Consider the following 15322-nt stretch of genomic DNA (forward strand, 5'->3'; position numbering starts at 1 on the left):
AGAGAGAGAGAGAGAGAGAGAGAGAGAGAAGCAGGCTCCCTGCCGAGCAGAGAGCCTGATGCGGGACTCGATCCCAGGACCCTGAGATCATGACCTGAGCCGAAGGCAGTGGTTTAACCCACTGAGCCACCCAGGCACTCCTGGAAAATACCTCTTAAAGTATACATATAGTAAGGACATAAGTGAGATTTTCATTACAGCTGTGGTGTTATTGAAGCAGGTTATGGGCCTATCTTGAGTTAATTATTTTCCATTAGGAAAACTGATAATCAAAAGATTATTTATTTAGAATTTTTCTTTAGAAGATTTTATTTATTTGCAGGGGGAAAGAGAGAAAGAGAGAGTGTGCCTGTGAGCATGAATGGGGGGAGGGGCAGAGGGAGAAGCAGGCTCCCTACTGCGCAAGGAGTGTGAAGTGGGACTTGGTCCCGGAACTCTGGGATCATGACCTGAGCCGGAGAGCTGCTTAACTGACTGAGCCACCCAGCCATTCCACTAATCAAAAGATTTAAATATAGTTACCTCGTTGAGAGTAAGCCACTCATTAATATTATGGGGATTATATTTTCAAATCACAGAGTGCAAAGACATCTAATGAACCTAAAATAAATAGATCACAATTTTGTGCTTTGTTTCCAATTTTACAGTTAACCCTATAGAACAGATTTTAAGGAGGCACTAGCAGTCTTTATCAACAAACTATCTATTTCTTTTATTTAAGTTTTGAGCACTTAATTAGCAAATTTTGACTTCTAATCTATTGATTTCTTGGTTTAAAATGTGTAGGCTTGGTGTGGAACAAATGGATTTAGTAGCTCTTGAACATCTTTACCTGTGAACTGAGTTAATAATTTTCACTTCTTTAGAAGCAATATCCAAATTCTAGGAGTTCTGACACTGCTCCTTGTTGTTACATATGGGACTATGATTCAGAACACAGTAGCATCATTCTTTCCCTTCTCTTCGGCCTACATGATAGATTATTTTACAGTGACCTATTCAACGGATGCAATTAGAGAAGGGTCCACCCTCCTCTGCTCTAGTAAACTCATAAATTTCAATATCCGGTGCCTAAAGAGTAACTGGGTACATTTAGCCTTTTCCATGCTCTTGATTCTGTTCCCCAAAAGCACAAAAATCACATACACTATGATCTGGATTGGAAGGACTTAATTTCCTTTTTCTATTTGGTCTACATGCACCACCTGGTGGTAAAATAGTGCATTTCAAGTTGTGTGTGTGTGTGTGTGTGTGTGTGTGTGTGTGTGTGTGTGTTTTGGCGGTATTAACATGGGAAAGAGAATTTCAATATACATTCCTAAATATTGATTTAAGTTAGCAATGCAATTATTTTGCAGCAAATAGTTAACAAAACACTAGAACACTGTATATATATATATATAGCCAGAATAGGAAGTAAAGGAGAGAGTACCTCATGTTGGAAAGTACAATAGCTTTCTCTTATTTACATTAACTACAGCTCTTATAACTCCATCCTTTGATAAACGTTTATTTATTGTGCTAATGTTCTTACTGAGACAAGAGTCAAACACTGATAAACAGTATAAAACCATTTCATTTTTAATTTTTAAAGATTATAATTTTTAAAAGGATACATCCTCTTTCTTATATTGGTAGTTAGTACAAGTCAAATTCACAGAATTTTAAAACTATAAGACACCACAGAATCATTTAGATTAATGCACTAATTTTACAAATATAGTAGCTGAGACTCAGAAATGCCAAGTGACTTGCCCAAAGTCATACTGGTAAATAGTGGCTCAGCTCAAATAAGAAACTAGGTCCTCTTACTTTCAGCCTAGGAATATAAAATCTAAAAATTATACTCATATACCATGGTAAAATACCTCTGTGTGAAAAGATACGCACTTCACTCGGCCACATAGTGCTTTAGAACACTAAGATGTGAGTGAATTGACACAGGCTAGTTTTGTTCTAAAATTCTGAGTGCAAAGAAGTAACAGTAGAAACACACGTATTGTAAAGCTATTGAAAAGATTTTCTAACCAGCAAAAATCCCTTTTATAAACGTTCAAAGGAATATTTTTTAACTTATATATAATGCTTTTGTTGTGAAGATAGTGCAAAAAATTCCCTTTCCCCTTTTAACTGCTTCAGAATCAGAGATCTGTTTCTACAAAGTAGGTACCCACTGGTAGGTTTAGGCATAAACCATGTTCATAGCTCCCTCTCATGACCATCGAATGAATACTATATAAGCCTCCTTTATTCTCGCTGTTGTATTCAACTAACAGCTCACTGGTTAAGTTTTAATTGCTTCCAATGAGGTCAGCAAAGGTATTTATCGAAAAGCCCTGAATAAAAAGGCTCCACACACACACACACAAGCATACACGTGCTCACACAGAGAGAAAAATCCTCTTGCCTGTTGATTTATGGAAACAATTATGATTCTGCTGGAGAATTTCTCAGCTGAGAAATAGTTTGTAGCTACAGTAGAGAGGCTCAAGTTGCACAAGGCAGACAACAGACATGGAATTCTTGTGTATCCAGCTGTTATCAACAGAACAAGTAAGTTACTGTTATTTGTCTTTAAAAATAATACTGAATGGTTTTCTAGTAGTTTACCTCTTTCTCTGGTTTTAGTGCTGAGGGGAAAAGTAAAGTTACCAAACTTTTGAGCCACGTAATTATCTATAGTAATTATGCTGTAGAACTTACATAAAGATAAGGTTGACGTTCTCCAGACAATACTGGCATTTAACTTGAGAAATGCGGGTAGTTCAGGAGAATATAATTGATTAACCAGAAACATAAAAGCATACAATAAATAAATCTAGGGAAAGCATTTATACTTTGTTAATAGTGATTTTAGGACTTAATTTAAATCAATAGCTCTAACTGCAGGATGTTTCTTACCAAATAGCCATTGGAATAAATGGTACAATCATATTCTGATTTGTTTCTAGTAATGTATAACTTTTATAAATCTACATAGAGAGAAATGAAGATGCTGGCATCTTCTGTGAAAGCTGTTTTAAATGTGCCTTCACAGTACAAACTGCACTGCATGTTATACTACTATTTACCTACTAAGATTTATACATATAATTTTTCATCCTCCCCTCCCCTCCTTTCCCTATTCTTAATTTCTTATTGCAAACAGAAGTCAAGTAGTAAACAGTGTCGCAGCAACTGAGCTTATTACAACCTGTTTTTATAAGGAAATACCAACAGAGAGTTATTTTAGGAGGAATCCTGTATTGTTATCAGGAACTAAAAGGATAAGGATAACATTTGGAAAAAAAACAACTACTCTTTCTTAAATCAATCTACAATTCACAGATAGGAAGAGGTCAATGACCTAGGAGCAACAATCAACTCAAGATTTAATTTTCATTATGTTATTCATGAACACCCGGAGCACTACACTATAATGCGCAAATGGATACTGACATGGATCCTGCCAACTTTGCTCTACAGATCATGCTTTCACATTATCTGTCTAGTGGGCACTATATCTTTAGCTTGCAATGACATGACTCCAGAGCAAATGGCTACAAATGTGAACTGTTCCAGCCCTGAGCGACATACAAGAAGTTATGATTACATGGAAGGAGGGGATATAAGAGTGAGAAGACTCTTCTGTCGAACACAGTGGTATCTGAGGATTGATAAACGAGGCAAGGTCAAAGGAACCCAAGAGATGAAGAACAGTTACAGTAAGTAATGTCCTTAATTTATAGCACCGTGTAGGAACCTTAATCTGTGAAAGAATCATTTTTCAACTGACAGGCTTTCTTAGTTTCCTTTTTTTTAAAATTAACTATCATCTTCTAATTTCTCTCAATTGGGATCATTGAACTATGTTTCCAAAAACATCTTCTGCAACAGGTTAAATCTACTAATATTATAGTTGTAGCTGATAACCCAAACCAACTTGAAAATATAATCCCTATGTCCTAAACTCAAAATGCTTATAAGCTAAGCAAAATGTAAATGATATTATTCACACTGAAATGTTACTCACTGTCTTCTATCAGAATTCATTAGGAACTCTTAAAGAGAGTTCTCAGTAAATGCTCAGTAAATGAGTACTCAGTAAATGCTCACCAAAAGCTACTTACTAGTTTGAGGAAAAGAAATTTTATTTGAAAAAGTAATTTGATTTTCTTTGAAACAACATTTCTGTAGTGGGAAATAATAATCTGTGCTCAAAAGTGAATTTAGCAACTTGTGCAATTGTGTACAGTTATAAAAGAGAAGGGACTCTGTGGTATCCTCATCTGTTTGCACCACAATGAGTTTGTATTAGATTGTTTATTCATCTGAGCAAAAAAAAAAAAAAAAAGGTTCCTCCTAACATTTTCTTTAATCTTCTGTGCCATAGTTCTATGTTACCTTAAGAGAATTGTAAATGTGAAGGAGGAAATAAAAGTGAGTTAGAAGAGATGCCCATGATTTTCTGTTAGTGTATTACATTTTTTCCAAAACCCAGTTTTTTTTCATGTTAAAATATCAGGGTTGGACTTATCATTTAGCAGTTATGATTAATAAACAATTTTAATAGTTTTAAATTTAATGGGGTAAAATATTCAACATGGATAGTAAGAATTTAAAATCCCTGAATGAAAAAAGATTTTGCTTATATTACTAGCATTTGAACAATGTTATTATTATTTCATCTTATAATATTATGTATGTTAAAGTCAACTGAAAAAGAATACATGGGGTTGATGGTGTAAACATTTGCTTGAGTACTTAAAGTACGTTTTGCTTGCAGTGAGTACTTGAAACTTCGGTTGCTTGTTTAATGAATGCTTTTTAGGCTTCTTAATTAATGAACCGATAAGTGGGAATCTGGGGAATTATGTTTCCAATATGAAAATAAGAGGATCTTCTTTGTAACTATAATTGATATAGAATGCTAAGGCCATTTTAATGGATCATTAACAGCAATACTTTAATCATTACAGTTATTAATAAAATTATCATGTTAGTCATAGAATATTGTTCTATTATTATGCTTAGGTTTAGGTAAAGAACCATTTGGAGGAAAGTTCTGTGGATAATCACTTTAATGTGAGCAACAGAATTTGGAATATAATCAATTTTTTAAAAATTGAGACTTATCATGGATAATGGAACCTGGTAGAGAAGACAGAGCCCAGGTGAAAGTTATGACGCATACATATAATCCCTCCCTGTGAATAATTCTGGAAAAATATTTAATTCTTTCCAAGTCTCAGTTTTTTTATCTCTAAGATATGGGATATGTGTAGATGATCTCCAATATACCTTCTAGTTCTTATGGTCTATTCTATTCTAAGCCATAGAATATATCACATAAATGTGAATAAATCTAAGTACTCATTATATAATTACCACATACTCTGAATGATATAGGTGAATATTATCTCAAGGATAAGATGAGCTGTCAGAACTAATTTGAAATCGTAGTAATATCGTTATCAAACTTAAACACTGTAGAATTCTTCTGTATGCCAGCTAATGCCTTTTGAATGCTTTAGTCAAGTAATGGAAAGTGAAAAATTAGATATAAAATCCAGTGAAAATGAACAGTATGCATAATTATTTGGGATGAAAAATATCCACAATTAGGACACATTCACATATGTGTTTTATTTTGTGCTAAAATTTCTTGAAACCATGAAACCCAGGTGTTTGTAAACATACACAAAATGCCAAACTTATTTTATAGTTTGAAACATAATTTAGTGTTAACCTTGAGTAACCATAAAGCTGATTGGGTATACCACTCCTCCTCTACTCTAATTCTTCAGTAAAAATGAAAGAGAGACAGGAAGAAAGAAATTCATTCTGTATCATTAATTAGAATGTCACAATACCAAGGTACTTAAAGACAGGATATATGTCATATAAATATTCTTCACTTCTATAAGCTTTTCATAGGCTGCATATAGAAGTATACTTTTTGATATGGTGAATTCTCCTGGAAAGAGAAACCTTTAATAGGATGCTTTAAGTAAACCCTAAAACTCTTGGCAGGTTGTATTGTTATCCTATTAAAGAAGGAGCCACTCAACCTTCAGCATACTTGGAAAGAAGCTGATTCACCATTGTCTATTAGGAAACCCTAAGATACAAAAGGAAACACTTCATTGAAAAATAAATGGAGAATAACTTATTAGAAGAGAATTTTTTTTAAAGATTTTATTTATTATTTGACAGACAGAGATCACAAGTAGGCACAGAGACAGACAGAGAGAGGTGAAAGCAGGCTCCCCGCCAAGCAGAGAGCCTGATGTGGGGCTTGATCCCAGGACCCTGGGATCATGACCTGAGCTGAAGGCAGAGGCATTAACCCACTGAGCCACCCAGGCACCCCTAGAAGAGAATTCTGATAGTCCTTTCCTATTATTTCTGGGAAAGCCTTACTAATTTTAAATGTGAATGCTCCATACATAAAATGTGCAAATTGACACAGGTACAAAGAAGGTGCTCAACAAAATTTAAGAAGCCAAAAGAGAAGAAAAACTTGAAATTACAAATGTGAAGACTATTTACATTCCTCAATCATTAACTGAATGAATGAACAAAAGATGTTTCCTTCCTATTTAAAACGAGAGTAAAGGTAATTGGATTGTCTACTGAAGTGAAATGCAGCAGAGTTCAGAAAGTGTGATAGATCTGAATCAAACTCTTGCATTTCATTTTCAGTATTCCGATGCCTTAAATATGTTCAGTGGTTTTTGAACACCCTTCTTTTGAGATCTCTTAAGATGGTATAGATTTAAATATCTTAGATGGTAAATTTTGCATGAAAAGTTAGATGTCAGCTTGTGTGAGACATAGTTGTTCTCTGCATTACCATGAGAAGGTCCCCACTCCATTCTCATGGCTTTGCTTTGAATGAAGGGGAAAGTTACCAGATGAAATGAATAGGTTTTGAAGGACAGCTTACTTTACTAGGAGAAGGATAAATTCTTCATAAAAAATGTAACTTCCAAGATATTGCTAAGCTAATGGACTGGAGTGAGTAGAAGAGGTAATAAATCTGGGTATACAATTCTGTTTCCAGAAGATTGGGCTAGGACAGGTTGATGGAGGGCCTAGAGGAAGAGAAGCATTGTGGCAGGGAGGTGGATATGATAGCTCATGTCTCGTATCTTTAGGGAACTAAAAAAATGACTTAAGCTATCCTGAGTTGTGAGGACCTAACTTTAGTCTTAATTTTCGTGTTGTCTTGTGAAATATTTTAAATTTAGATTAGAATGAGTAAATTGCAGAAAAAGCATGCCAAGGAACCCAACAAAAATAAGACTTGTACTAATAGACATTAAGTAAGACCCAAGTATGTAAACGTAGGAATTCATGAGAGGCCAGGAGATGCTAGACCACACTGCCGACACAGGGGAGAGAAGCTGTTACTGGAGAACTGTTCCTCAGATTGCTTACCCTTCTCACCCGGGAGGTAAGAAAGCCTGTTCTCTCTGGTGGTTCCACATTTAGCCTTATAGTAGGTTTACAAGTGACAAAACTGGAACCTAACCTGAACTAATAATAAGGTTAATAAAAGCATTACATGCCCTCCTAAAATGAAAGAAATATTCATATCCTCTGCAAAAGGAGAGTATTAATAACATCATAAAGGATTGGTAATGGATGGTCAATACTTTCCCTGTTGTCGTCAGAACTCCCCCCTTGGGGAAGGGTGAGAGGGTGAATTTAGACAATTTTTGGACCCGGCACCCCATCAACAGACAGAGTCAATCACTCCACACCTGACAGAAATAACACTGCTGTTTAAGCTGGGAATTGAGGTGCCAAGTGAGAGATGGCAGCAGTGCACTGGGCAACTGACAACTGCCCTGAGAGACAGATGTGAGACAAAGAACTCAGACCTTCAAGACCATTTTCTTGCTTTTGGGATCCAATTACTAAAAGGTTTTGCTCTTCCCAACCATGGTCAATATCATTCATTTCTTTTAAGAAGAAATCCTTAATTGTGATAGGTCACTGACTCGAGCAAAAGCATGCCTCACTTGTTAGAATTAAGCATTTTAAGTTCCATAGCAAAAAAAGGGTTAGCCATTCTGAAAACCAGCCAGCGATTTGGCAATATTCTCTTTTGGATTGTTAGACTGTGACGGGATATGGCCTAACAATTGGCAAAAAGCAAATAAACACAGTGTTGTGGGATTTGACTTTGGCCACAAAATCTTCAGCAACCCAACTGTCAACAATTCTTTGGATAAGATCCTACTCAGCAATAATCTCTGCTAGTAGTTAGCAAATATACATACCACCTCTAAATATGGAGATGGTAAACTTGCTTATGCTCTGAACTTAGCAGGTTATACAAAAGAAAAATAATTCACATTATCAAAACAAAAATAAGAAAACCAGGGCAACCCCAACTTAAAAGAAGAACAATGAGAAACATATCTATGGAATTGAACCAAAACCCTGCATTACTGACCAAATGCAATCCTGTAGAACTGGTGACAAAGTACACATAATTTATTGCCACAGGTGCATCTCTTCTTTATTTTGTAAATCCCCATTTGAACTGACCATCATTTTCTTTTTGGTACCAAGCCAGAGCATCTACATGTATTTTCCCTTTCAACTCAGCTGTGTTACAGCTCTTTAGCCTACAGTTCTAGAGCATTCAGAGACCCAAGTGAATTGGAGAGAACACAAGAAGCCAGCTTTCAGTCAGTCACGTTCCCTTTTCCAGGTTTTCCTATTGCTCAGCTTTGGCTAATACTGTAATCAGCTAGGGAACTTAAAAAAAAAAAAATACTGAAGCCAGGTCCCACCCGCAAAGACTCTCATTAAACTGATAAGGGGTGAAGCCTGGGCACCAGGAATTTAAAAAGCTCCCCAGATAATTCTGACATGCTGCCAAAACTGAGAACCACAGGATCATGTTAGAGGATCACATTAGATTATTGGGAGACAACTGTTAAATCAGAATCCTGAGACGGTGGGGGAAGACTCAGGCATCAATATTTGTTAATGCTTTCCAGTGATTTTACTATGCAGATAAGGTTAAAAACAACTATTTAATGGGACCAAGGGTTCTATTTCCACCTGGATGCCCTCCGGTCCCAGGAATGTTTTAGAGTCCTTCAGTGGCTCCATAGTTAACTTATATGAGGATTTCAAAATGGGCTTATCAGGAATGACTCTCTGAATTATGCATTGATGAAGTTCTTCTGGGTCCAGTTGATCTCAAATCTCAGTGGCTCCAACATTTGGAACTGGTCTGGAAATGCGTGTGATGATAGCTCTGTAACTACTATGTGAAAGGCTATGCAATGAATTCATTGCAGGGAAGAATAAGTCTTGTACCACAGTCTCACAATGACAGGCAGGTCTGAATCTCTTTTGACAATTTCAAGTGGTGCTACAGCAGGGGATGTGGAGTATAGACATCAATGCCAGCTTACTGAGCCACTTATAACTATGAACCCAGATGCCCCCAAATTAGGGTCTCATCTCCTATGGCCACCCCACAGAGTTTAAGGCAGTGATTTAAAGAGATAACCTCAAGTCTAGAAAACCGAGGGGGGGAAAAACCACAAGCCTAGAGGGTCTAACCAGAATAGTGAAAAGGATATGAAGCTAGAGGTTGGTTTTCTTTGTAAATTTGGGATTAAAGCAAAGCTTTCTTTCTTTTCTCAGGATCCTAGTTTTCCTTCTCTGTATCAAAAACTTTTGGTAGCACAGTAACTTCTTTTTCATCACTAGTGGAATACAATACTTTTTCTATATTTTAATTTCACATATGGCTCACAGAAGAAAAGGCAGGAATTGTGCATATCTAAGCAATCTGGAGAAAAAAGAACTCATTAAATGAAGTAAGCTTCCATATGAATTACTTCCTTTCTGAACCATATCCATTCTTTCTTTAAAAAAAAAAACTTTACTGAGGTATGTTGACATACAAAAATCTGTACTTATTTAATGTATACAAATTGACTAATTTCTACATCTGTGAAACTACCACCACAATCTATGCCATAAATATATCTACCACTTCCAAAAGTTCCCTCCATTCTTTTAATTATGATTATTTTGTGATAAGAACACTTAACATAAGATCCATCCTTTTAGCAAATATTTAAATATACCATGTAACAGTATAAACTATAGGCACTACACTGCACAGTATATCTCTAGGACATATTCACCTTGCATAGTTGAAATTTAGTACCCTTTAGCAAATACCTCCCTAGCTCCCCCTTCCTGCCAGCCCCTGGCCACCACCATTCTACTCTCTGCTTCTACGAGTTTGACTATTTTAGATTCCTCCTATAAGTGGCATCATGTAGTATTTGTCCATCTGTGTCTAGATTATTTCACTTAGCATAATGTACTCCAGGTTCATATCCAGTCTTCCTATACACAAAATAGGTTGTAAAATGAAAATCCTCTGCCTTTCACATGGTTCAGAAAGCTAAATTAAAGAGTCACTGATCACTTAACTGTTTCTTAACCAAGATTCATATCTACTATATTTGAGGTTATATCTGCACCTGAATTAGGTAGAGAAGTCATACCCAATTTGCTAACAAAGAAAATTTACCTATTTACCTTAGTTGTGCAAAAGGGTTTGTGTAGTAATATATAAAGACAAAGGGATTAGGGTTGGGAAGCAGAGAAGAGAATTACCTAATATCCATGTCCAGGTAAAATTTGCCTTTTAGGCAGATAATGTCATTCTCAGACCTTTTGGTTTGATGTATATTGGGAGAGAACTGGCTCTGGAAGTTCTCTGTTCCAGTCAACTTCCCTGCAGAAGAATGTAATCACTTCTACTAGAGTGGGCATGAGTACTTGCTAGAGCCATTAGCTAATGTCCTTCTGAGAATAAATAGGATGGCAACATCTTTGTAAACAGGAGAAGAAATAGCCCAGAGAGGAAAGGGGGAAAAAGGACTTTATATAAAAATAAATGGATTTTGCATTTTATTTCTTTTAGAGATTTTCAAGTAATCTCTACACCAATTTGGGGCTCCAACTCACAACCCTGAGATCAAGAGTAGCACTCTCTACCAACTGAGCCAGTCAGGCACCCCAGATTTTGCATTTTAAGTTTAGGGTGGATTTAAACACAAAGGATCATCATAAAATAGGGCTCTATTAACTGTTTTGATGCACTTGAAGAATAAGGGCAATGGAATGCAATAGATTAATAATAGTTGGGGAACTTCTGAGATCAAAACAAAGCCAAACTAAATAGTCTACAGGGGGGTTGAAATAATAATAGATGATTGCAGATGATAATCAAATAGGAGGCTTGAATCTATTAGTTAAATTCATGCCTAAAATTGCAATGATCTTTATTTATCAGGACTATATACAAACTCAGTTTCTTTTTTATGGTTAATATAAGACAGGGCAAATGAGGTATATTTCAATGTGCATAAATACCATACTTACCATGTTAAAATTACCATGTAATATTTTCCATTTATCTGCCTACTTGAATTTTAGATTTAACTGTAGATAATATTGAGAAAATGCTTTTGGAACAAATTCAGAATCAACTCAGCATGCAGATTTTACTTAAGGCAGCAATTCTAAACCTTGTTTCTTAGGGCACTGGTCTCCCTTGAGATATTAATGGCGTTTCCTACAGCACAGTTTCTGTGGCTGATTGAGAAATATTAGGTTGAATAAAAGTGAACAAGTTTTCACAGTAGGACATCTCTGAGCCTAATTCATACTAATATAAGTTGCAGAACTCTAGGAGATTATATATGGTCTCCCAAATTTACTTGACAACAGAGTACAGTGCTCCTGCCCCACAACTCTCTCGAGTTTGGGTAAAACACTTACATTTCATTAAATTGTAATTTCAGAGGGATGCCTGGGTGGCTCAGTTGGTTGAACAGCTGATAGTTGGTTTGGGCTCAGGTCATGATCTTAGGGTCGTGAGATCAAGCACCATGCTTGAGATTCTCTCTCTCCTGCCCCCTTTCTCCCTCACCCTTTCCCTAAAATAAATAAGTAAATCTTTTTTTTTAAAAAGATTGCAATTGAAGAGCTATTGCCTAGGGATCTCTCTCTGGCACAGTGAAGAACTAAACCAAATTTCCCCCTCATTTTTTGGTTTCAAATAAAAGGCTATAAAATAAACCTGAAGCAACATTTTAAGAATGACCTTGAACCAAGAATCTGTGCCAAAGTCAGGAACCCCAATGTGATTTTGGACAATTAGGGTAGTATTTTGGGTATAGATGCATGCTGGGCTGAAATCCAGAGATTTGCAATGAGATTTAAGCCTAGCTTGAAGCTCTTTTCTGAGTTTCGAGCAGCTTTAAAGGACCATTCCCCTAATCTGAAATGATGTCCAATACCTATTATTTAGGCAACCTAGAAACTGACTAAAATCTTTTCCTATGCATTAGCCTAAATATGTTTTAGGATTAGAACATGATTGAAGAATTCTTAAATTACGTATTTAAAAACAATCAACATTTAGTTTTCAAAAAAGTAGTTTGAGCAAAAGTTTGCAGTTATTTTAATTCTATCAATAAAAAACAAGTTTTACTTACTGGTCAAAAACTATTTAGAAATTTGAAATTTAGCATAAATTGAAGGGAGAACTGCAAATTTAATGAATTAATTTCAGTACCCTTTGAAGAGGTCACTTACTGGAAATGTTCAATAGAATTGCCTTTTCCAGAAATACATAGAACTTCTGCTCTGTTTTGGATTCTTTCAGTTAGCATTTGGCAATGCTACTAAAAAAATGTAAGTTATGGAAAGATAAGCATCGTGTCTTATTCTTCCTTTGTTCTCCCAATGGTAGAGGAAGAGCACTTAGCCCAATGCAAGGGAGAAGGATTGACAGTCATTTAATATATTTCTCCCTTAAGCTTTTACATCTAAAATTAGTTATGCATAAGAAATAGATTACTAAATTATCATGAAAATTTAATGGAGACAAGAATTAAAAGTTTGCTGAAATAAAAGAGAAGTATGTATCTTTTCCCTCTTCTCTCTTATTCTCTATCGTTAAAATACACTATTGGCCTCTGGTACCTATTTTGATTTAATTTTCCTGGGTAATTCCAAGGGACTGGTGGAGAAGTTTAATTGTAGAGGCCAATGATCTAAGCAGGCACATGTAGCAGGGGTGATATTAGAAGGGATGACTGACATGGCATGGTGAAGACCAGTCCTGGAAAAGTTACGGCCTCCTCAACACCCATCCTTGTTTTCATTTGTCACCTAATTCTTGCACATCAAAAACTACATGCAGAGAAAAATGACAATTTGTTGATATTGGTTTAATTGCAGTATACTATACTGCATTAAAAGGACATAGAGAGAGGAAAAGTCTTTAAGAATTAAATGAGCTATACTAGTACAACCAAGCAGTGGGCTGATAATTTTGGGGTAGGGAATCTGCTTACTTATTAGTAACACATATGGGATTGATCCTGGTCTTAGTGACTGGTGTCAAACGGTGGAGAGGACATATGTATGTGTACACAGAGAGAGAGCTGGGGAGAAATAGGAAGTTGGTGAATACACTCTCAGTTTGTTTTAGTGCCTGTCGCCTGATCCTTGGATAATCTTCGTGTTTTATAGTGTCTCAAACTGCACTTCTGATAAAAGCCTGGTTGGTCTGGTTCATAGTGTAGCATCTTTCATGGGGAGATCACTTGTAAGCAGTGGATAGTTTCCTCCCCTTATTTGCATGAATGATGAAGACATCTTACAAAACTTTGAAAGATTGATGACTTCTTTTTTTTCCCACTCTTTAATTAATTCAACAAATATTCATTGACACCTCTTCTATCCCAGACTTGGGCTACAATAGTAAGCAATTCCACAGTCCATATCTTTAGAGAATTAATGGTTTAGTTGGGCGTGGAGGATGAACTACAAGTCAGAAGCGGTAAGTTCGGAGCAATTGGGGGTTGCCCAACTCAACTCCAGGAAATGGGCATGCAAGTCTTTCCTGGGAGAAAATGACCTGAAGGATGAGCAGTATGAAAGGGAGAGGACAAATATATTACCTTCAGAGGAGAAGGTTTGGAGATGTCTCATAGTAAGATAGTATCGCAAGGCTGGGAAATGGGAAGTGACTTAATATCTTCCCAGGTTATCAATGTTAAGTTCACTAAAGTAACCTTTTTTCTATTAAAAATATGAGAACATTTGCCTTTTATCAGTTGATAGACTTTGCTCTGTTTACTAAAAATGACTATTTATTTGAAAGGGTAGTTTTTAGGGGTAATTTTTTTCTTTAGAGGGTAACTTCTTTTTAAAAAAGATTTAATTTATTTATTTGACAGAGAGAGATCACAAATAGGCAGAGAGGCAGGCAGAGAGTCAGGCAGAGAGGGGGAGAAGCAGGCTCCCTGCCGAGCAGAGAGGCTAGTGGGACTTGATCCCAGGACCCTGAGATCATGACCTGAGCTGAAGGTAGAGGCTTTAACCCACTGAGCCACCCAGGTGCCCAACTCTTTTGAAGGCGTAATTGAAGTCCTGCTAATTGGAGTAATATTGTTTTTCTGGAGAGCTGCATACTTTTTCTTTTTAGTGGTTTTCCAATCTTTGATCATAATTGTAACCTGTTAAGTCAAGTGTCCATAAATATTCATTATAAATGCTACATTATCATTATGGAGGATATTTTTTTCCCATAACAGTTTCTATAAAGTGAGAGAAACAGCAGTTTTGAGGCATATGTTTGGCTTTTAAGGACAAAATTATGGAGCTTATCTGCCACATTCTTTACGATAAGCTAACTTTTATGACCATTAGAGCTCTATCCATTGCTACAATTATATAAGTAGTGCACTCAGCAGTCAAATAGCTGTGCATACTTTTATTTCCTTCAGATCATGAAGTAGGTAATGAAGCAAGGTGTTTTCCCACTTAGGCCAATCAGAGTGTCTCTGTTTCTGAGAAATTGTGCTCAACTCCCCATCCAAATAATGCATCACAAAATAATGTCAGATATTTACTAGACATAAGGAGGTGCTGTCGACTTTGAAAAGATTCTGGCCAAATTTGGTCTGGAAATTTTCTCTTAACTGGCTTAAAGTTGATCAGATATTGAATAATAATTCATCCCCGAGGAAGATGAGCATAAATCTATATATCATTGTGATTAAGTTGTATTGAGACCTAAAATTCATGATGTTTTAAAGTATTATTTCATAGTCAATCAGGTATTTACATTAATATTACTACTAAAATTACTGTACTGTGTAGATATAAATTTTGTTTTTTATTATTATGAATCTTCTAATTTAGCCTATATAAAATTGTACAATGTACAACCAGGAACATTTTCGTTGAGTGACTAAACATAAGTAGATCA

General features: G+C 35.9%; 1 protein-coding gene across 3 annotated transcripts in view; it reads left to right on the forward strand.

Moving 5' to 3' along the window:
- Positions 1–2276: 2276 nt before the first annotated feature.
- The window catches only part of FGF7 (fibroblast growth factor 7), a 53173-nt gene continuing 40127 nt past the window's right edge, over positions 2277–15322 (forward strand). Inside the window, exons 1-2 of one of the 3 annotated variants that reach the window (XM_059371200.1) lie at positions 2277–2553; positions 3149–3704. In XM_059371200.1, the coding sequence (XP_059227183.1) occupies positions 3419–3704 (286 nt within the window). In that variant the 5' untranslated portion in view covers positions 2277–2553; positions 3149–3418. The remainder of the gene's footprint in view (positions 2554–3148; positions 3705–15322) is intronic. The other 2 variants (XM_059371199.1, XM_059371201.1) reach the window with 2 other exon arrangements.

Source organism: Mustela nigripes, chromosome 13 (assembly GCF_022355385.1).
Source record: "Mustela nigripes isolate SB6536 chromosome 13, MUSNIG.SB6536, whole genome shotgun sequence".
NCBI classification, from domain to species: Eukaryota; Metazoa; Chordata; class Mammalia; order Carnivora; family Mustelidae; genus Mustela; species Mustela nigripes.